The 21,857-nt window shown below is 45.3% G+C and overlaps 1 protein-coding gene across 2 annotated transcripts in view; it reads right to left on the reverse strand.

Moving 5' to 3' along the window:
• The window catches only part of LOC139267485 (dynein axonemal heavy chain 8-like), a 2,569,686-nt gene that overhangs the window by 603,318 nt on the left and 1,944,511 nt on the right, over window positions 1-21,857 (reverse strand). For both annotated transcript variants that reach the window (XM_070885867.1, XM_070885866.1), the window contains 2 exons: window positions 15,382-15,504; window positions 6,214-6,427 (listed from right to left, as the gene is read on the reverse strand). In XM_070885867.1, coding sequence (XP_070741968.1) covers window positions 6,214-6,427; window positions 15,382-15,504 — 337 coding nt within the window. The remainder of the gene's footprint in view (window positions 1-6,213; window positions 6,428-15,381; window positions 15,505-21,857) is intronic.

The following is a 21,857-nucleotide window of genomic DNA, read 5'->3' on the forward strand; positions in this document are numbered from 1 at the left end:
CAGAGAACTTTGGTAGATTATAACGAATGCATCTGCTATAACTTCCGCCATCTCTTTTAATACCCTGGGATGCATTTCATCAGGACCAGGGGACTTGTCTACCTTGAGTCCCATTCGCCTGTCCAGCACTACCTCCCTAGTGACAGTGATTGTCTCAAGGTCCTCCCTTCCCACATTCCTGTGACCAGCAATTTTTGGCATGGTTTTTGTGTCTTCCGAAGTAAAATAATTGTTTAAGGTCTCAGCCATTTCCACATTTCCCATTTTAAATCCCCCTTCTCATCTTCTAAGGGACCAACATTTACTTTAGTCACTCTCTTCCGTTTTATATATCGGGAAAAAATCCCATCAATTTCCCGAACACATTTTTCGCCTAATAAGGATATCCTTCAGTTCCTCCTTCTCACTGGACCTACTGTCCCCTCGTACAATCGGAAGGTTATTTGTGCCTTCCTTCGTGAAGACAGAACCGAAGTATTTGTTCAATTGTTTTGCCATTTCTTTGTTCCCTATTATAAATTCACCTGAATCCGACTGCAAGGGACCTATGTTTGTCTTCACTAATCTTTTTCTCTTCACATATTTATCGAAGTTTTTGCAGTCTGTTTGTATGTTCCCTGCAAGCTTCCTCTCGTACTCTATTTTCCCCCTCTTAATTAAACCTTAGTCTTCCTCTGTTGAATTCTAAATTTCTCACAGTCCTCAGGTTTGTTGCTTTTTCTAGCCAAATTATATGCCTCTTCCTTGGCTTTAATTTCCCTTGTTAGCCATGGTTGAGGCACCTTGCTCGTTTTATTTTTACTCCAGACAGGGATGTACAATTGCTGAAGTTCATCCATGTGATCTTTAAATGTTTGCCATTGCTTATCCACCGTCAACCCTTTAAGTATCCTTTGCCAATCTATTCTAGCCAATTCACGCCTCATACCGTTGAAGTTACCTTTCCTGAAGTTCAGGACCCTAGTTTCCGAATTAACTGTGTCAATCTCCATCTTAATTAAGAATTCTACCATATTATGGTCACTCTTCCGCAAGGGGCCTCGCATAACAAGATTGCTAATTAGTCCCTTCTCATTCCACATCACCCAGTCTAGGATGGCCAGCTCTCTTGTTGGTTCCTCGACATATTGGTCTCGAAAACCATCCCTAATACACTCCAGGTAATCCTTCTCCACTGCATTGCTACCAGTTTAGTTCGCCCAATCAATATGTAGATTAAAGTCGCCCATGATAACTGCTGTACCTTTATTGCACACATCCCTTATTTCTTGTTTGATGCTGTCCCCAACCTCACTACTACTGTTTGGTGGTCTGTACACAACCCCCACTAGCGTTTTCTGCCCTTTGGTATTCCGCAGCTCCATCCATACCGATTCCACATCATCCAGGCTAATGTCCCTCCTTACTATTGCATTAATTTCCTCATTAACCAGCAACGCCACTCTGCCTCCTTTTCCAGAACCACGGGTTACAATCTAAGAATAAGGGATAAGCCATTTAGGACCGAGATGAGGAGAAACTTCTTCACCCAGAGAGTGGTGAACCTGTGGAATTCTCTACCACAGGAAGTTGTTGAGGCCAATTCACTAAATATATTCAAAAAGGAGTTAGATGTAGTCCTTACTACTAGGGGGAACTAGGGGTATGGCGAGAAAGCAGGAATGGGGTACTGAAGTTGCATGTTCAGCCATGAACTCATTGAATTGCAGTGCAGGCTCAAAGGGCCGAATGGCCTACTCCTGCACCTATTTTCTCTGTTTCTATGTTTCTGTCTATCCTTCCTAAATGCTGAATACCCTTGGATGTTGAGTTCCCAGCCTTGGTCACCCTGGAGCCATGTCTCCGTGATGCCAATTAATCATACCCGTGAACTGCTGTCTGCGCAGTTAATTCGTCCACCTTATTCCGAATACTCCTCGCATTGATCACGTCTCATTCTTCTGAACTTCAGAGAGTATGGACCCATTCTGCTCAATCTCTCCTCCGAGCACAACCCTCTCATCCCAGGAATCAATCTAGTGAACCTTATATATATAGATATCCGACAGGTGTGTGTAGTACTCATCATCATAGTCAGTCCCTCGAAGCGAGGATGACTTGCTTCCACTCCAAAAAGGGATGTGTTCGCAGGTGTTTCAATGAAGGATCTAATATTCCAGATCTCGAACTACATCTTGGAAGGTGGAAGATGACTGTGTGTGTATTTTTTTTACGTTTGGTGGCCATTGCACACCAGCCACCACACGGGCTTGACAAAGCTAGGTCTTGGTCCAGTGGCAAGAATTAATCAAGACGACTGGAGGCCAGCTCTGCTGCACAGACCTAGCGCACATACATATAGCAGTGTGGGCTGGCCCATGCTGCCCCTGGGTCCTCACCTCTTCTGGGCCCCAGATTCACGCCTCTCCTAGGCCCCAGTCACTTCCTTCTATAAACTCTTGCTGCTCCTTCGCCCCTCCTGCTGTGTCTGCCCGCACTGCAATCAACGACCTGACTTCACAGCCGTTGCCCTCCTGCAGCAGCACATGCTGCTCCCTCCAATGGCTCCGGCCGGCTGATGGTCTTGCAGGCTGGGACCGCACCGATTTCTGGGCCGGGCCGCTGCACGCTGCTCTCTCCTGCCATACTACAGGTGTGGTCTCACAAAGCTCTGTGCAATTGCAGCAAGATTTCTTTACTCTTACATTCCAACCACCTTGCAATAAACACCAACATACCATTTTCCTTCCTAATTGTTGCTGTACCTGCATGTTAACTTTCTGTGTTTCGTGTAGAAGGCCACCTAAATCCCTTTGAACACCAACATTTAATAGTTACTTACCATTTAAAAAGTATTCTGGTTTTCTTTACTTCCGATTAAATAGAATAAGCTCACATTTTCCCACATTATACTCCACCTGTCAATTTCTTACGTTCTCACTTAATCTGTCTAAATCCCTTTGCAGGCTCTTTGGGTGAGAAATTTGCATTGTTTTCGCCTCCCATTAGCGCCCCCTGAGGGCAAACAACTTCTGGCCTGCGACGCGGGGTCACTACCAGCTCCCGCGAAATTCCACAGGAGTTAGCCGAGATGCAAACCGACAGCACCCTGCTCCTGCTCCTGCCGGTAGCGTCCCGGGCCGCTGCGCCGGCGATGACGACTTCATCTCCATGTGCAGCGACCCACTTACGCGCCAGAGCGAAAATTCGGTCGAGACCTGTGAGGCCACAGTGGGCGATGCCCTCGCCAGCTTCACTAGTCGCAAACCGGGCATCACTACGCTCATGGGGCAAAAATTAAAGGAGGTGTTGCACACAGATTTTTTTAAATGGCCGTCTTAAACGGTCTTGCCTTGTTCAATTCGCCAGGTTCATGCCACGATGTTGCAACCTGGCACTCCGCTTCTGTGAAAAGCTGTTGCCATGGCACCCCACTCCCCGATGGTGAAGTGGTGGCCCCTTCTCCCCGATGCAGAATTGGCAATGCGCCTTCTGCTTTAACGAAGGGGGAGGGCCCTGTGCTCCTGCCACCACGTAGCACTGGAAAATTCCTGTGGTTAGCGCACCAGGCTAACCTCCGAGAGGAGGTGGAGCGTGTGACATCATGTTCCGCTTCCTCTTGGTTGCGGTAACCCCAATCTCACTGCCGGGGTGGGTCCTCTGCAACGGTCTGCTCAATGATGTTCCTGGTGGCGGCATGGCTCTCATTGTACGAGTGCTGGGCAGGAGTGGTGGGGTTTGTGTGGGGAGTCATGAGCCAGGTGGAAAGCGGATAGCCTTTGTCTCCAAGCAACCAGCTGCGATCTTCATTTGGGGGCTGGAACAGAGCTGGCACACCAGTCTGGCATAGGATTAAGACATCGTAGCTGCTGCCAGGACAGTGGGCATTCACAGTGAGTATTCTGCAAGTGTGGTCATATACCAACTGGACCTTCAGTAGTGGTAGCCTTTGCGGTTATGGAAGATCTCTGAATTGTGATGTGGGTACAGTCAATGGCATCCTGCACCATGGGGAAGCCCACTATCCTGGCAAAGCCACATGCATGCTCGTGTTGCTTCTCTCTGCTCATGAGGAAGAAGATATAGTCTTTCCTCCTCCTGTGACCTTGTGGATGGAGCAATGGACAGCAAACTGGGAGATGTTGGAGATGTCTCCTGTTGCTCCTTAGAAAGATCCATTGGCGTAAAAATTGAGCATGATGGTGACCTTGACTGCCACTGAGAGAGTTATGCTCACTCTGGTATCAGGCTCGAGGTCTCCTTGCAGCAGATGGCAGAGCTCTGTGGCCACTTCTTTGCTGAAACACAGCCTTCGCACACACTGCTCATCAGTGAAATTGATGAAGAAGAACTGCTGCCGGAATGCTCGCGGAGAGTAAGGCCTTCTGTTGCCAGCCCTGTGGTACCTTCTTACTCTGACAACATGTTGCTGTGGTTCTCCATGTGCTGCTTCCTCTGGTTCTCCCAGCGCTGCTGCCTTTGGTTCTCTGTGTTGCTTCCTCTGGTTCTCCCAGTGCTGCTACTTCTGGTTCTCCCAGTGCTGCTGCCTCTGATTGTCCCTGTGTTGCTCCCTCTGTCCATGTGCTGCTACCTCTGGTTCTCCTCGTGCTGCTGCCTCAGGCTGTCCCTGTGTTGCTTCCTCTGGTTCTCCCAGTGCTGCTGCCTCTGGTTCTCCCAGTGCTGCTACCTCTCGTTCTCCATGTCCTGCAACTGTATTTGTCTGTCCCTGTCCCTTTATCCTCTCCCTTTGTCTCTTCCTGTGCCTTTCACTTTGCCTCTCCCTGTGGCCTGCTCCATGGGCCTCTGTGGTGCCAACTCTCTTTGAATTTGCCTTTATCTCTCCCTCTCTCTAGGCCTTTCCCTCTGTAAGTTGTCTTCATCGAAGCATCCTCTGAATGTGACATCAGAGCAGGAGGTCGAGTGCCAGCACAGCCCCCATGAAGTGACAGAAATGGCTGAACTTCAAAATTGCTGTGAGTTATGTAGGGGAAAAGTTAGGAGGCAGAGGTCTCTTTGAGGTAAAAATCGCTGCTATTGGTCTACCAGCCACTCTGCCTGTTGTAAAGCAGAAAAAAGTAATCGCCGACAGAAAATAGTTTCCAAGATGGCACCTTTAAATAGCGCTGCTGCATCCAGTTCCCGTCTACAACTCGATAGTTGAAGATATTATTGTCATCGCCAGGTGCTGAGGTAGATCACGCAGGGCAATTTAACTTCCGGGGCGGTCAGGGGGCAATGGGCATGACGATAACGTAATTATCGCCACGCATTGCCCAGCGGGGCGCTTCCGATAGGAGCAACCTCCGTAGAACCCCTGCCCAATTCTGTGGGGGGCGATTTTTGCGCCGTGCGCAGGCAAAATCCCTTTCATGCCCCATTAACGCCTCCCGGAGGCGCTAACTCCTTGGTAAAAGGGCCAATTTCGCCCCTCAGTGTTCTGTTACCACATCCTTAATAATGAATACCAGCATTTTTCCGACGACTAATGTCAGGCGAACTGGCCCATAGATCCCTGATTTCTGTCCCTCCTTTCTTAAATAGAGGTGTTACATTTGCTACCTTCCAATATGCTGTGACCGTTCTCGAATCTAGGGAATTTTGGAAGATCACCACAAATGCATTCACCACTTTTAGAACCCTAGGATGTAGGCCATCGGTCCGGGGGATTTGGCAGCTTTTAATTCTATTAATTTTTCCAATATTTTTTCTTTACTAATACAGGCTTTACTAATAATGGGATGACTGCACCAATCATAAGTATGACAATATGGGGTACTTAACTCTTTAGTGCCTAAACCACTGGTTGAATTGTTCTTTTGCACAAATTGAGTGCATTAGTGCTCAAACCGATGGCGATTTTGTTACAAACAGAAATTGGTTGGTAAGCTATCTCAACATTACTGCAATCTCAACATTACTACCAACCAGCATTTGTTTACTACTCGCCTTAGACTCAATAACAGCAACGATTTATCGGCTAATGTAACTATTCATAAAATGCAGCGTGAATAAAATTAATTGGATCTGCCCACTCAGTATTTGGGTTAATTGCTATTTTGACCCATTAGCAGTGGAATTTTCTGTTCAGAATTACATTTCTGTACGATGGTAAGATTGCATTAAAAGTAGCAGCACAGAATTTTTATAAGATTAGTACGATGCACAACATCATAAAGGTACTATTTGCTGCAAAGCTGGAATATTTGATAGAAACAAACCGGAGCTGACAATTACCAAAGATTTTGTCAATTGAAGCTTTGCTGGGGAGTGTACAGTTGAAGATTGTGAACTGCCTCTTTAAACGCTGTGGGATGTCATTGCGCCCACCCCCTGGATGGATCATTGCAGCCATTAATTGCACATCAACAACTTTAGTAAAGTTTCCTGGTTTATCCAAGTTATACATTCCATGCATTTCTATCATCTGACGAACTATTTCATTCGTAATCTGAAAGACAGAAGACAAGACAAATGTTAATCCTTACTTTAAGATGATTGTTTAACTTGGATAAGTGACGTCGTTCTGCTCTTCTTAGCTAGTACATTCAGAAAAAAAAACTATAGTCCCCCTATCACAGTAGAATAGAAGAATCATGGAATGGTTACAGCACAGCAGGAGGCCATTCGACCTGTCCTGTGCCGGCTCTCTGCAAGAGACTTCTTACTCCCCGGCCCTTTCCCCGTAACTCTGCAATTTTTCTTCCTTCAGGTCCTTAACCAATTCCCTTTTGAAAGCCACAATTGAGTCAGCCTCTATCACTCTTTCAGGCAGTGAACTCAAGATCCTAACCACTCACTGCATAAAAAAAGGTTTTCCTCATGTCACCTTTGGTTATTCTGCCAGTCACCTTAAATCTGTGTCCTCTGATTCTCGACCATTCTGCCAATGGGAACAGTTTCTCTCGATCTACTCTGTCTAGATCTCTCATGATTTTGAACACCTCTATCAAATCTCCTCTCAACCTTCTGTGCTCTAAAGAGAACAACTCCAGCTTCTCCAGTCTATCCATGTAACTGAAGTCCCTCATCCTTGGAATCATTCTGCTAAATCTTTTCTGCACCCTCTCTAAGGCCTTCACATCCTTCCTAAAGTGCAGTGCCCAGAATTGGACGCAATACTCCAGTTGAGGCAGAACTAGTGTTTTAAAAAGGTTCATCAAAACTTCCATGTTTTTGTACTCTGTGCCTCTATTTATGAAGCCCAGGATCCCATTTTCTCAACCTGGCCTGCCATCTTCAATGATTTGTGAACATATACCCCCAGTTCTCTCTGTTCCTGCACCCCCTTTAGGATTGTACCCTTTAGTTTGTATTGGCTCTCGATGTTCTTCCTACTAAAATGTATGCATTTGCACTTTTCTGCGTTAAATTTATTCTGCGACATGTCGGCCCATTCCACCAGCATTCCTATGTCTTCTTTAAGTCCATCACTATCCTCCTCACCATTCACTCTACTTAGTTTTGTGTCATCTGCAAATTTTGAAATTGTGCCCTGTACACCCAAGTCTAAGTCATTAATATATATATAAAGAAAAGCAATGGTCCTAGTCCCGACCCCTGGGGAACACCATTATATACCTCTTCCAGTCTGAAAAACAACTGTTACTATCTATTTCCTATCACTTAGCCAATTTCGTATCCATGCTGCCACTGTCCATTTTATTCCATGGGCTTCAACTTTGCTGGCAAGCCTATTATGTAGCACTTTATCAAATGCCTTTGGAAGTCCATGTACACCACATCAACCACATTGCCCTCATCAACCCTCTCTGTTACCTCATCAAAAAACTCAATCAAGTTGGCGAAACACGATTTTCCCCTGATTATCATTTCTATAAGCTTCCCCACTACCGAGGTTAAACTGACTGGCCTGTAGTTGTTGGGTTTATCCTTACACCCTTTTTTGAACAAGGGTGTAACATTTGCAATTCTCCAGTCCTTTGGCACCAGCCCCGTATCCAAGGAGGATTGGAAAATTATGGCCAGTACCCCTGCAATTTCCACCTTTACTTCTCTCAGCATCCAAGGATGCATTCCATCTGGTCCTGGTGACTTATCTATTTTACGTACAGCCAGCCTGTCTAGTACCTCCTTCTTATCAATTTTATCCCATCCAGTATCTCAACCACCTTCTCTTTCACTATGAATTTGGCAGCATCTTCTTCCTTGGTAAAGACAGTTTCAAAGTATTCATTTAGTATCTCAGCCATGTCCTCTGCCACCATGCAAGGGCTCGATTTTGGTCCCTAATTGGCCCCACCCCTCCTCTTACTACCCGTTTACTATTTATGTGCCTGTAGAAGACAGTTGGATTCCCTTTTATGTTAGCAGCCAGTCTATTCTCATACTCTCTTTTTGCCCCTCTTATTTGCTTTTTCACTTCCTCTCTGAACTTTCTATATTCAGCCTGGTTCTCACTTGTATTCTCAAGCTGACATCTGTCATACACTGCCTTTTTCTGCTTCATCTTACTCTCTATTTCTTTCGCCATCCAGGAAGCTCTGTCTTTGGTTGCCCAACCTTTCTCCCTTGTGGGAATGTACCTTGACTCTTCCTGAACGATCTCCTCTTTAAAGGCTGTTCATTGTTCGATTACATTCTTGCCTGCCAATTTTTGATTCTAATTTACCTGAGCCAGATCCATTCTCAAACCACTGAAATTGATTTTCCTCCAATTAAGTATTTTGACTCTCGATTGCTCCCTGATTTTTCCATAGCTTATCTAAACTTTAGGATACTGTGATCACTGTTCCTGAAATGTTCCCCTACTGACACTTGCTCTGCTTGACCCACCCCATTCCCCAGAACCATATCCAGCAATGCCTCCTTCGTCATTGTGCCAGAAACAAACTGATCAAGAAAGTTCTCCTGAACATACTTCAGAAATTCTTCCCCCCTCTGCCTTTTTAACTATTATTATCCCAGTCTATATTTGGATAGTTAAAGTCTCCCAATATCTCTACTTTATAGTTCTTACACCTCTCTGTAATTTTCCTGCAAATTTGCTCCTCAATATCCTTACCACTAGTTCTCTAGGTCTAGGCCGATAGAATAGACCTAGTAATGTAATGGCACCTCTATTGTTTCTCAACTCTAACCAAATAGATTCTGTCCTTGACCCCTCCAGGACATCTTCTCTCTCCAACACTGTAATATTCTCCTTAATCAGTACTGCCACCCCATCTTCTTACTTTCTTTCCATATCTTTCCTGAACAAATTATATCCAGGAATATTTATCACCCAATTCCGCCATTTTTTACCACATTTCATGCATTTGCACACATGTATTGTAAACCTATCTTAAGATCTTCTTGTATTCTCTCTTAGTCTTACCCCACCTAATATCGTATTATTTCTTACTCCAGTGCTATCTATCTCTCCCAATCCTTTCTGCACCTTGTTTTTCAAATGATACATATTGGTGCCCATCTCCCTGCCAAATTAGTTTAAATCCTCCCCAACAGGACGAGCAAACCTCCAGCCCCCGGCAGGACATTGGTCCCAGTTCTGTTGAGGATACAGGATAATTCCATGGCCTTTCTTGAGGATCAGCACATCCGCTCCCCTCAACCAATACCCACCATGGTGTCAGCAAGTTAGCTGGGCCAGACTGCCCCGCTAGCAGGTGAGATGCTGGAGTGGGAGTTCGGGGAGTCGGAGGCCAATAAAGGCCCAAGAGTCGGCAGAGGCGGCCACAGGAGCGGGAGTTCGGGGAGTCGGAGGCCTATAAAGGCCCAAGAGTTTGGAGAGGCGGCCACAGGAGTGGGAGTTCGGGAAGTCGGAGGACTATAAAGGCCCAAGAGTTTGAAGAGGCGGCCACAGGAGCGGGAGTTCGGGGAGTCGAGCAGCCTATAAAGGGACAAGAGTTCGGAGAGACGGCCACAGGAGCGAGAGTTCGGGGAGTCGGAGGCCTATAAAGGTACAAGAGTTCGGAGAGGCGACCACAGGAGTGAGAGTTCGAGGAGTCGGAGGCCTATAAAGGTTCGAGAGTTCAGAGAGGTGGCCACAGGAACGGGAGTTCGGGGAGTCGAGCGGCCTATAAAGGCCCAAGAGTCGTCGGAGACGGCCACAGAAGCGGGAGTTCGGGGAGTCGAGCAGCCTATAAAGGCCTGCGTGTCGGCGGAGGCGGCCACAGGAGCAGGAGTTCGGGGAGTCGAGTGGCCTATAAAGGCTCGAGTGTCGGAGGAGGCGGCCACATGAGTCAGAATTCGGGGAGTCGAGCGGCCTATAATGGCCCGAGTGTTGGAGGAGGCCAGCTGGTGCAGGTGCAGAGGCAGAAGGTAAACAAAGAATTAGAAAGAAATTAAAAGATGACGTCACAGCCAAGCGCGTAAGTGATTGGCTGGTGGATTTGTGAGTATTTAAGCTTTTTTTCTTCTTTTTATTTCGTTATCAGTAGGTAACCTTTATCATTGTTGCCAAATTAGGTTAATCTAAGGGGTAAGTCATGGTAGGAGAGCTCGGACATGTGTCATGCTCCTCCTGTGCTATGTGGGAACTCAGGGATGGTTCCAGTGTCCCTGGCGACTACATGTGCGGGAAGTGTATCTTAATGCAGTTCCTGACAGACCGCATTGTGGCATTGGAGCTGTGGGTGGATTCACTCTGGAGCATCTGTGATGCTGAGGATGTCGTGAATAGCACATTTAGTGAGTTGGTCACCCCGCAGGTAAAGGATACCTGCAGGTAAAGGATACATAGGCAGATAGGAAATGGGTGACGAACAGGAAGAACAGTGGAAGGACGGTAGTGCAGGGATCCCCTGCGGCCATCCCCCTCCAAAACAGATACACCATTTTGGGTACTGTTGCGGGGGATGACTCATCACAGGAGGGCAGCAGCAGCCAAGTTCATGGCACCGTGGGTGGCTCTGCTGCAGTGGAGGGCAGGAAAAACAGTGGAAGAGCTATAGTGGTAGGGGATTCTATTGTAAGGGGAATAGATAGGCGTTTCTGCGGCCGCAATCGAGACTCCAGGATGGTATGTTGCCTCCCTGCTGCAAGGGTCAAGGATGTCTCAGAGTGGCTGTAGGACCTTTTGGAGGGGGAGGGTGATCAGCCAGGTACCAACGATATAGGTAAAAAATGGGATGAGGTCCTACAAACTCAATTTAGGGAGCTAGGAATTAAATTAAAAAGTAGGACCTCAAAGGTAGTAATCTCAGGATTGCTACCAGTGCCACGTGCTAGTCAGAGTAGGAATCGCAGGCCAGTGCCACGTGCTAGTCAGAGTAGGAATCGCAGGATAGCTCAGATGAATACGTGGCTTGAAAAGTGGTGCAGGAGGAAGGGATACAAATTCCTGGGACATTGGAACTGGTTCTGGGGGAGGTGGGACCAGTACAAACCGGACGGTCTGCACCTGGACAGGACCGGAACCAACGTCATAGGGGGAGTGTTTGCTAGTGCTGTTGGGGAGGGTTTAAACTAATATGACAGGGGGATGGGAACCTGTGTAGGGAGACAGAGGTAAGCAGAATGGGGGCAGAAGCAAAAGATAGAAAAAAGAAAAGTAAAAGTGGAAGGCAGAGAAACCTAAGGCAAAAATCAAAAAGGGTCATATTACAGCAAAATTCTAAAGAGGCAAAGTGTGTTAAAAAGACAAGCCTGAATGCATATGTGCCTCAATGCAAGGAGTATTCATAATAAGGTGGATGAATTAACTGCGCAGGCAGCAATTAATGAATATGACATCATTGGCATCACGAAGACATGGCTCCAGGGTGACCAAGGCTGGGAACGCAACATCCAGGGGTATTCAACATTCAAGAAGGATAGACAGAAAGGAAAAGGAGGTGGGGTAGCGTTGCTGGTTAAAGAGGAAATTAATACAATAGTAAGGAAATTACTAATTAATTAGTTTGGATGATGTGGAATCTGTATGGGTGGAGCTGCAGAATACCAAAGGGCAGAAAACGCTAGAGGGAGTTGTGTATAGACCAACAAACAGTAGTAGTGAGGTTGGGGATGGCATCAAACAAGAACTTAGGGATGCGTGCAATAAAGGGACAGCAGTTATCATGGGCGACTTTAATCTACATATAGATTGGGATAACCAAACTGGTAGCAATACAGTGGAGGACGATTTCCTGGAGTGTATTAGGGATGGTTTTCTAGACCAACATGTCGAGGAACTAACTGGAGGGCTGGCCATCCTAGACTGGGTGATGTGTAATGAGAAAGGACTAATTAGCAATCTTGTTGTGTGAGGCCCCTAGGGAAATGTGACCATAATATGGTAGAATTCTTTATTAAGATGGAGAGTGACACAGTTAATTCAGAGACTAGGGTCCTAAACTTAAGGAAAGGTAACTTTAATGGTATGAGACGTGAATTGGCTAGAATAGACTGGCGAATGATACTTGAAGGGTTGACGGTGGATAGGCAATGGCAAACATTTAAAGATCACATGGATGAAGTTCAACAATTGTACATCCCTGTCTGGAGTAAAAATAAAATGGGGAAGGTGGCTCAACCGTGGCGAACAAGGGAAATTAAGGATAGTGTAAAATCCAAGGAAGAGGCATATAAATTGGCCAGAAAAAGCAGCAAACCCGAGGACTGGGAGAAATTTAGAATTCAGCAGAGGAGGACAAAGAGCTTAATTAAGAGGGGGAAAATAGAGTATGAGAGGAAGTTTGCTGGGAACATAAAAACTGACTGAAAAAGCTTCTATAGATTGGTGAAGAGAAACAGATTAGTGAAGACAAACATAGGTCCCTTGCAGTCAGATTCAGCTGAATTTATAATGGGGATCAAAGAAATGGCAGACCAGTTGAACAAATACTTTGGTTCTGTCTTCATGAAGGCAGACACGAATAACCTTCCGGAAATACGAGAGAGAAGGAGGAACTGAAGGAAATCCTTATTAGGCGGGAAATTGTGTTAGGGAAATTGATGGATTGAAGGCCGTTAAATCCCCGGGGCCTGATAGTCTGCATCCTGAAGTACTTAAGGAAGTGGCCCTAGAAATAGTGGATGCATTGGTGATTATTTTCCAACAGTCTATTGACTCTGGATCAGTTCCTATGGACTGGAGGGTAGCTAATATAATACCACTTTTTAAAAAAGGAGTGAGAGAGAAAACGGGTAATTATAGACTGGTTAGCCTGACATCACTAGTGGGGAAAATGTTGGAATCAATTATTAAAGATGAAGTAGCAGGGCATTTGGAAAGCAGTGACAGGATCGGTCCAAGTCAGCATGGATTTATGAAAGGGAAATCATGCTTGACAAATCTTCTGGAATGTTTTGAGGATGTAACTAGTAGAGTGGACAAAGGGGAACCAGTGGATGGGTGTATTTGGACTTTCAAAAGGCTTTTGACAACGGCCCACACAAGAGATTGGTGTGCAAAATTAAAGCACATGGTATTGGGGGTAATGTATTGACGTGGATAGAGAACTGGTTGGCAGACAGGAAGCAGAGAGTCGGGATAAACGGAATGGCAGGCAGTGACTAGTGTGGTGCCGCAGGGCTCAGTGCTGGGACTCCAGCTATTTACAATATACATCAATGATTTAGATGAAGGAATTGAGTGTAATATCTCCAAGTTTGCAGATGACACTAAGCTGGGTAGCAGTGTGAGCTGTGTGGAGGATGCTAAGAGGCTGCAGGGTGACTTGGACAGGTTAGGTGAGTGGGCAAATGCATGGCAGATGCAATATAATGTGGATAAATGTGAGGTTATCCACTTTGGTGGCAAAAACACGAAGGCAGAATATTATCTGAATGGCGGCAGATTAGGAAAAGAGGAGGTGCAACGAGACCTGGGTGACATGGTACATCAGTCATTGAAAGTTGGCATGCAGGTACAGCAGGCGGTGAAGAAGGCAAGTGATATGTAGAACTTCATCGCTAGGGGATTTGAGTATCGGAGCAGGGAGGTCTTACTGCAGTTGTACAGAGCCTTGGTGAGGCCTCACCTGGAATATTGTGTTCAGTTTTGGTCTCCTAATCTGAGGAAGCACGTTCTTGCTATTGAAGGAGTGTAGCGAAGGTTCACCAGACTGATTCCCGGGATGGCAGGACTGACATATAAGGAGAGACTGGATCGACTGGGCCTGTATTCACTGGAGTTTAGAATGATGAAAGGGGATCTCATGGAAACGTATAAAATTCTGATGGGACTGGGCAGGTTAAATGCAGGAAGAATGTTCCGATGTTGGGGAAGTCCAGAACCAGGGGACACAGTCTAAGGATAAGGGGTAAGCCAGTTAGGACTGAGATGAGGAGAAACTTCTTCACTCAGAGAGTTGTTAACCTGTGGAATTCTCTACCGCAGAGAGTTGCTGATGCCAGTTCATTGGATATTTTCAAAAGGGAGTTAGATATGGCCCTTACGGTTAGAGGGATCAATGGGTATGGAGAGAATGCAGGAAAGGGGTACTGAGGTGAATGATCAGCCATGATCTTATTGAATGGTGGTGCAGGCTCGAAGGGCCGAATGGCCTCTTCCTGCACCTATTTTCTATGTTTCTTTGTTTCTATGCAGCAGTCTTCAGCCGCGCCCTCACAGGTTCAAGTCACTGGCCTAGAGCATCTCAAGGTTCCCAACATGAGGAACAGCGATCTTCCACCAGGTTTGCTGAAGCCACGAAGTGAGGACCCTTTTGCAGTACGACAGTTAGTAAAGCTTCTTTTGGGAAAAACACTATTATGGACAAGAAATGTATTAATTTGCCATTCAATTAATCACATTTAGCTCTTTTTTTCTGCTTTGTGATTTAGTATCAGCTTCTGAGTCTGCATTTTCAGTATGTTATTGGTATTTGTAGATATTGGTCGAGGATAAATAAGTTGTGACAGCTGCCCGGATGCCTTGCACAAACTTACAAGATCCTGTTTCTGTGATCAGACACCAGCTTGATATTAATGGAATGGTAGACCTTTTTATGTTCAAAAGTTGCTGGCTGGTGTTCTGGTGCCCTGGTGACATGTATGCAGTCAATGGTGTCCTGGACACAAGGAATGCCTACATTGCTGCATATCACAGAGCTCTTTCGTGTTAACTATGAAGTCAATGGGAAAGGCCATGTACTGCTCAGCCCTGGCCAGCTTAATACAGCTGTGGACTGCAGACTGGGAGATGCAACCAACATCCTTTGTAGCAGACTAAAAGAAGCCAGTGGCAAAGTGATTAAGGGCTTTCACAACCACTGGGATAACATGACACCCTGGTCCAACAGGCAGCAAGTATTGTTTCAGGGAAAAAAGAGGCCATTTTGGAAGCTCTGGTATGGAAGATGGCATCATCAGAGCAGATGCGATGGAGCCAGAAAAACCCCAAAATAGCACCAAGGTTGGAAATTCATTTGAGGTCAGGAGATCACCTCTATGACAGGCTGAGATATCACCACTGGAGAAATTTAGGCCGAAGTGTTATAAGTTAAACTATTTTACCTGATCTCCCCACTCATTGATAACTGGCATGTTGATATCATCAATGAATATAGTCATTTTCCGTCCAGTTGGAGGTCCATATGTACTTCCTACACGTTTTTCCACATAACTTTCAACAGTTCTCTGCAAAGGTAACATAGGTATTTATATAAACCATTACTCTGCCATATTATTATATCACAGTTATCTGCAAGCTTTGTCTTGAATTTGTGTCTGCTTTACAATCCTTATAAAATAGCTAATGATGAATAATTTGGGACAGTGGTTGAATGCTATCCTATAACACTGTACGTGTATTCCGAGCAATTGGACATGTATCGCCATTCCTTCGGTTGTCACTGTGCTGCTATCCTGTGGTTCCCTGTCTGGCATCGTTGTGGGTGTGTTGTCACCTTAGGGGATTCGGTGTGCCTTCTCAGGGCAACTAGGAATGAGCAATAAATGTACCTTGGCCAGTGTTGCCCTTATTCTGAGAACTAATAAAAATAAATTGGAAAGCAGCGAGGTCAAGTATATTTTGTGATTGGCTTATTCATCCCTATTCAATCAGATTGAGAGATAAGAAGGCATAGTAAACTCGAGCTGCTATTCACAGATATGAGGATAAAGTTGCAGTTAAAGAAATAAAAGAAAGAAAGATTTGCATTTATATAGTGCTTTCCATAACCTTAGGGCGTCCCTAAGCCCTTTATAGCCAATGAAGTACTTTTTGAATTGTAGTCACTGTTGTAATGTAGGCACCACAGAAACCAATTTGTGCATAGCCACACCCACAAGTAGCAATGTGATGAGGACCAGACAAACTGTCATTAGTGATGTTGATTGAGCGATAAATATTGGCCAGGGCAGTTAATAGTAATGTGTGTTATTGCACAACCGTAATAAGAAACTCGAGTCTCCTATGAGAGTAAATATTTTATTCAGGCCGGAATTTTGCTGATGCTCAGCGGACAGGATCTGTGGCAGGTCAGCAGTGAAATTTGATTTGATTGACAGCGTCAAATCGCACACACTTGCCTTTCCCAATGTCGGGTCTGCCAGCGCTGAACAGACTCGACCGGCAGCGGCGAGGGATCTAATTTAAACAATTATTGGCTTGTTGACAAGCCGTTAAGCGTGCATTTAGCCTTACCTTTTGACTTTAACAGCTGGCCCACTGCTTCCACGTTGCTCCTGGACCCCATCTGTTAATCTGAGGCGGAAGTTGAATGGCCATTGAATCAGTTGATGAGTGACAGCTTGAAGTGTAGTATAAAAGCTCCCACTTCACACCTGTTCATTTTCCAAGCATAGAGGCTGTTGCTTTCTCCCTTTGGAACACAGATTGAGCTTTCTTCAGGCTGCAAGTGCTGGAGCAAACTCTCCACCCAGTGTCACCTCATTGCAGCAACCTCTCTCACCATTGCCAGCTTGCTTCTGTCATTCCATCTTCAATTGCTATCTACTCCATCAGTATGGGTGCCATTTACACTCTCTCACCTTGGTCCTCAGAATCAGACCACAATGAACCCCAACACCAGTAGCACCAGGCATACCAGCAGCACCAAGAAAGAAAGAAAGACTTGGATTTATATAGCGCCTTTCATGACCACCGGATATCACAAAGTGCTTTACAGTCAATGAAGTATTTTTTGAAGTGTTGTCATTGTTGTAATGTAGGAAATGCGGCAGCCAACTTGCACACAAGCAAGCTCCCACAAACAGCAATGTGATAATGAACAGATATTCTGTTCTTTGGTTATGTTGATTGATAAATATTGGCAATGAAAACAGAGATAACTCCCCTGCTCTTCTTCGAAATAGTGCCATGGGATCTTTTACGTCCACTTGAGAGAGCAGACGGGACCTCTGACTTTGCAGCGCTCCCTCAGCACTACACTGGAGTGTCAGACTAGATTTTTAAAGCTCAAGTCCCTTGAGTAGGACTTGAACCCATAACTTTCTGACTCAGAGACAACTGAGCTGCAGCTGACACTGTACAACAACAACGACGACACCAACCTTCTCCGCAATCAATTGATGCTGCACAGGACACAGGGCATCAGCATCCAACCACATTGTTGCCCAGGAGGCCAGGGATGGCCTCGCCATGGCCAGATTTACCTTACTTGACGTTGTACACCCTGGCTGCCACATGATGCATCAGGGTGGCACCACACGACACCAACACCATAAAACATCCATACAATAACCAAGCCATTCCTTTCACACTCACCACCTTTGTGGGGGGTACCATTCTGACTCACCATTCACTGAAACTCACTAAGCCACGCGAATCTCTCCGAGAACGCAAAGTGTTTAATAGAGAGGTTTGACAGCACAGTAACAGAAGCTTTCCATGAACATTAGATAAAAGACCCAAGTAGCTACCCTTGTGTGTTGTCAGTTGGTATGATTGCACTAGGATGAGGGTGAGTGCGAGGGGTGGCTAGTGAGATAATTCTAGATAGAGAGGGGAGGTGCAAGGTAAGTTGTTGTTGGTAAGGATGTGCAAGAGTAGGATAGGGAAGGCAGAGTGATGGAGATGTGATGATAGGCACAGCAGGATGGGCACAGCAGGTACTAACATTTTGGGATCGACTGAGATCATTGAAATGATTACGGCACTGCACCCAGGTCCTCCTGACCACATCCCTGCTTCTTCCCTCCTGTGCAATGTGCAACCAGGCCATGCTGATCTCCTGGGGAGGTCTCTTCTGCCCATGGGAAGGGAAGAGAACCTCCTTGCGTGCTGTGACTCCCTCCATCGGCATATGGGAGGAGTCATGGGAGTACCTAGGTGCAGCCTGTGCCTCTGTGCAGTCATTATTAGTGTTAGTAGCACCTCAATGCTGCAGAACACTGACAGTACAGATGTCAAAATAATTTTGAACATGGTCCCTTTAAGGAAACCGGCTGATGACGCATCATCAAATTACTTCACCAGACCTGCTTCTTCTAATTGCCCGAGAAATGCATTGGGCGGGCTTAACAAGCCTGATGAAGGGAATCCATTCGACAGTTGGATGGAGCCAGCAGCGAGGTCGGGATCCACCACCGACGTCGCCACCACGGACCCGCCGACATTAGTAAAATCGCAGCCTCAGTGGTTCTTTCAATGTTCTGCCATAATTTTATAAAATTTGAGTAAAGATATATATTTGAGGAAAGTCATGGACTGCAAGAGGATATCAATGTACTGGTCAGGTGGGCAGAACAGTGACAAATGGAATTTAATTCTGAAAAGTGTGAGTTAATGCACTTGGGGAGGGCTAATAAAGGGTATACACATTAAATGGTAGGCCACGTAATAGTGTAGATGAACAAAGGGACCTTGGAGTGCTTGTCTACAGATCCCTGAAAGTAGCAGGCCAGGTGGATAAGGTGGTTAAGGAGACATACGGAGGAGATTAACGCAATAGTAGGGAAGGACATTAGCTTGGATGATGTGGAATCTGTATGGGTACAGCTGCGGAACACCAAAAGTCAGAAAACGTTAGTAGAAGTTGTGTACAGACCACCAAACAGTATTAGTGAGGTTGGGGATGGCATCAAACAGGAAATTAAGGATGCGTGCAATAAAGGTACAGCAGTTATCATGGGTGACTTTAATTTACATATAGATTGGGTTAACCAATCTGGTAGCAATATGGTGGAGAAGGATTTTCTGGAGTGTATAAGGGATCGTTTTCGAGACCAATATGTCGAGGAACCAACAAGAGAGCTGGCCATCCTAGACTGGGTGTTGTGTAATGTGAGAGGATTGATTAGCAATCTTGTTGTGCGAAGCCCCTTGGGGAAGAGTAACCATAATATGGTAGAATTCTTCATTAAGATGGAGTGTGACACAGTTAATACAGAGACTAGGGTCCTGAACTTAAAGAAAGGTAACTTTGATGGTATGAGACGTAAATTGGCTAGGATTGACTGGCAAATGATACTTAAAGGGTTCACGGTGCATAGACAATGGCAGACATTTAAAGATCACATGGATGAACTTCAACAATTGTACATCCCTGTCTTGCATAAAAATAAAATGGAAAGGTGGCTCAACCGTGGCTTACAAGGGAAATTAGGGATCGTGTTAAATCCAAGGAAGAGGCATATAAATTGGCCAGAAAAAGCAGCAAACCTGAGGACTGGGAGAAATTTAGAATTCAGCAGAGGAGGACAAAGAGCTTAATTAGGAGGGGGAAAATAGAGTATGAGTGTAAGCTTGCAGGGAACATAAAAACTGACTGCAAAAGCTTCTATAGATATGTGAAGAGAAAAAGATTAGTGAAGGCAAATGTGGGTCCCTTGCAGTCAAAATCAGATGAATTTATAATGGGGGACAAAGAAATGGCAGACCAATTGAACAAATACTTGGTTCTGTCTTAACTAAGGAAGACAAAAATAACCTTCCGGAAATACTAGCGGACCGAGGGTCTAGCGAGAAGGAGGAACTGAAGGAAATCCTTATTAGACAGGAAATTGTATTAGGGAAATTGATGGGATTGAAGGTCGATAAATCCTCAGGGCCTGATAGTCTGCATCCCAGAGTACTTAAGGAAGTGGCCCTAGAAATAGTGGATGCATTGGTGATAATTTTCTAACATTCTATAGACTCTGGATCCATTCCTATGGATTGGAGTGTAGCTAATGTAACCCCACTTTTTAAAAAAGGAGAGATAAAACAGGGAATTATAGACCAGTTAGCCTGACATCGGTGGTGGGGAAAATGTTGGAACCAATTATTAAAGATGTAATAGCAGCACATTTTGAAAGCATGTGACAGGATCGGTCCAAGTCAGTATGAATTTACGAAAGGGAAATCATGCCTGATAAATCATCTAGAATTTTTTGAGGATGTAACTAGTAGAGTGGACAAGGGAGAACCAGTGGCTGTGATGTATTTAGACTTTCAAAAGGCCTTTGACAAGGTCCCACACAAGAGATTAGTGTGCAAAATTAAAGCACATGGTATTGGGGGTAATGTATTGATGTGGATAGAGAACTGGTTGGCAGACAGGAAGCAAAGAGTCGGAATAAATGGGTCCTTTTCAGTATGGGAGGCAGTGACTAGTGGGGTACCGCAAGGTTCAGTGCTGGGACCCCAGCTGTTTACAATATACATTAATCATCTAGACAAAGGAATTGAATGTTATATCTCCAAGTTTGCAGATGACACTAAGCTGGGTGGCAGTGTGAGCTGTGAGGAGGATGCTAACAGACTGCAGGGTGACTTGGACAAGTTAGGTGAGTGGGCAAATGCATGGCAGATGCAGTATAATGTAGAGAAATGTGAGGTTATCCACTTTGGTGGCAAAAACAGGAAGTCAGAATATTATCTGAATGGTGACAGAATAGGAAAAGGGGAGGTGCAACGAGATCTGGGTGTCATGGTACATCAGTCATTGAAAGCTGGCATGCAGGTACAGCAGGCGGTGTAGAAGGCAAGTGGCATGTTGGCCTTCATAGCGAGAGGATTTGACTATTGGAGCAGGGCGGTCTTTCTGCAGTTGTACAGGGCATTGGTGAGGCCACACCTTGAATATTGTGTACAGTTTTGGTCTTCTAATTTGAGGAAGGACATTCTTGCTACTGAGGGAGTGCAGCGAAGGTTCACAAGACTAATTCCCAGGAAGGCAGGACTGACATATGAAGAAAGACTGGATTGACTAGGCTTATATTTACTGGAATTTAGAAGAATGAGAGGGGATCTCATAGAAACATATAAAATTCTGATGGGATTGAACAGGTTAGATGCCGAAAGAATGTTCCTGATGTTGGGGAAGTCCAGAACCAGAGGTCACAGTCTAAGGATAAGGGGTAAGCCATTTAGGACCAAGATGAGGAGAAACTATTTCACTCAGAGAATTGTGAACCTATGGAATTCTCTACCACAGAAAGTTGTAGAGGCCAGTTCGTTGGATATATTCAAAAGGGAGTTAGATGAGGCCCTTACGGGTAAAGGGATCAAGGGGTATGGAGAGAAAGCAGGACTGGGTACTAAAGTTGCATGATCAGCCATGATCATATTGAAGGGCCGAATGGCCTACTCCTGCATCTATTTTCTATGTTTCTCTGTTTCGATGTTTCCTCCTGATCCTGAAAACTTTGGTGATGGAATTCACTCGTAAGTACCATCCTGCATAACAATAACTTGCATTTATATGCCGACTTTAACGGAGTAAACCATCCTAAGGGCACTTCACAGAATTGCAATATGATAGAAATTGATACCAAGCGAAAAATGGTGGACAAGTGACCAAAAGCTTGGTCAAGGAGGTAGGTTTTAAGCAGCATCTTAAAGAAGGAGAGAGAGGTGGACAGTCACAGAGGTGTAGGGAGAGATTCCAGAGTTTCGTGCCTTGATGGCCTGACCATCAATGATGGGGCGAAAGGAGTGGGGATGCATAAGGCCAGAATTGGAGGAAAGCAGAGTTCTTAAATGGTTGCAGGTTACAGAGTTCTTAAATGGAGGAGGTTACAGAGGTAGGGAGGGGTGAAGCCGT

This window comes from Pristiophorus japonicus, chromosome 7, assembly GCF_044704955.1.
Source record: "Pristiophorus japonicus isolate sPriJap1 chromosome 7, sPriJap1.hap1, whole genome shotgun sequence".
Taxonomy (NCBI): domain Eukaryota; kingdom Metazoa; phylum Chordata; class Chondrichthyes; family Pristiophoridae; genus Pristiophorus; species Pristiophorus japonicus.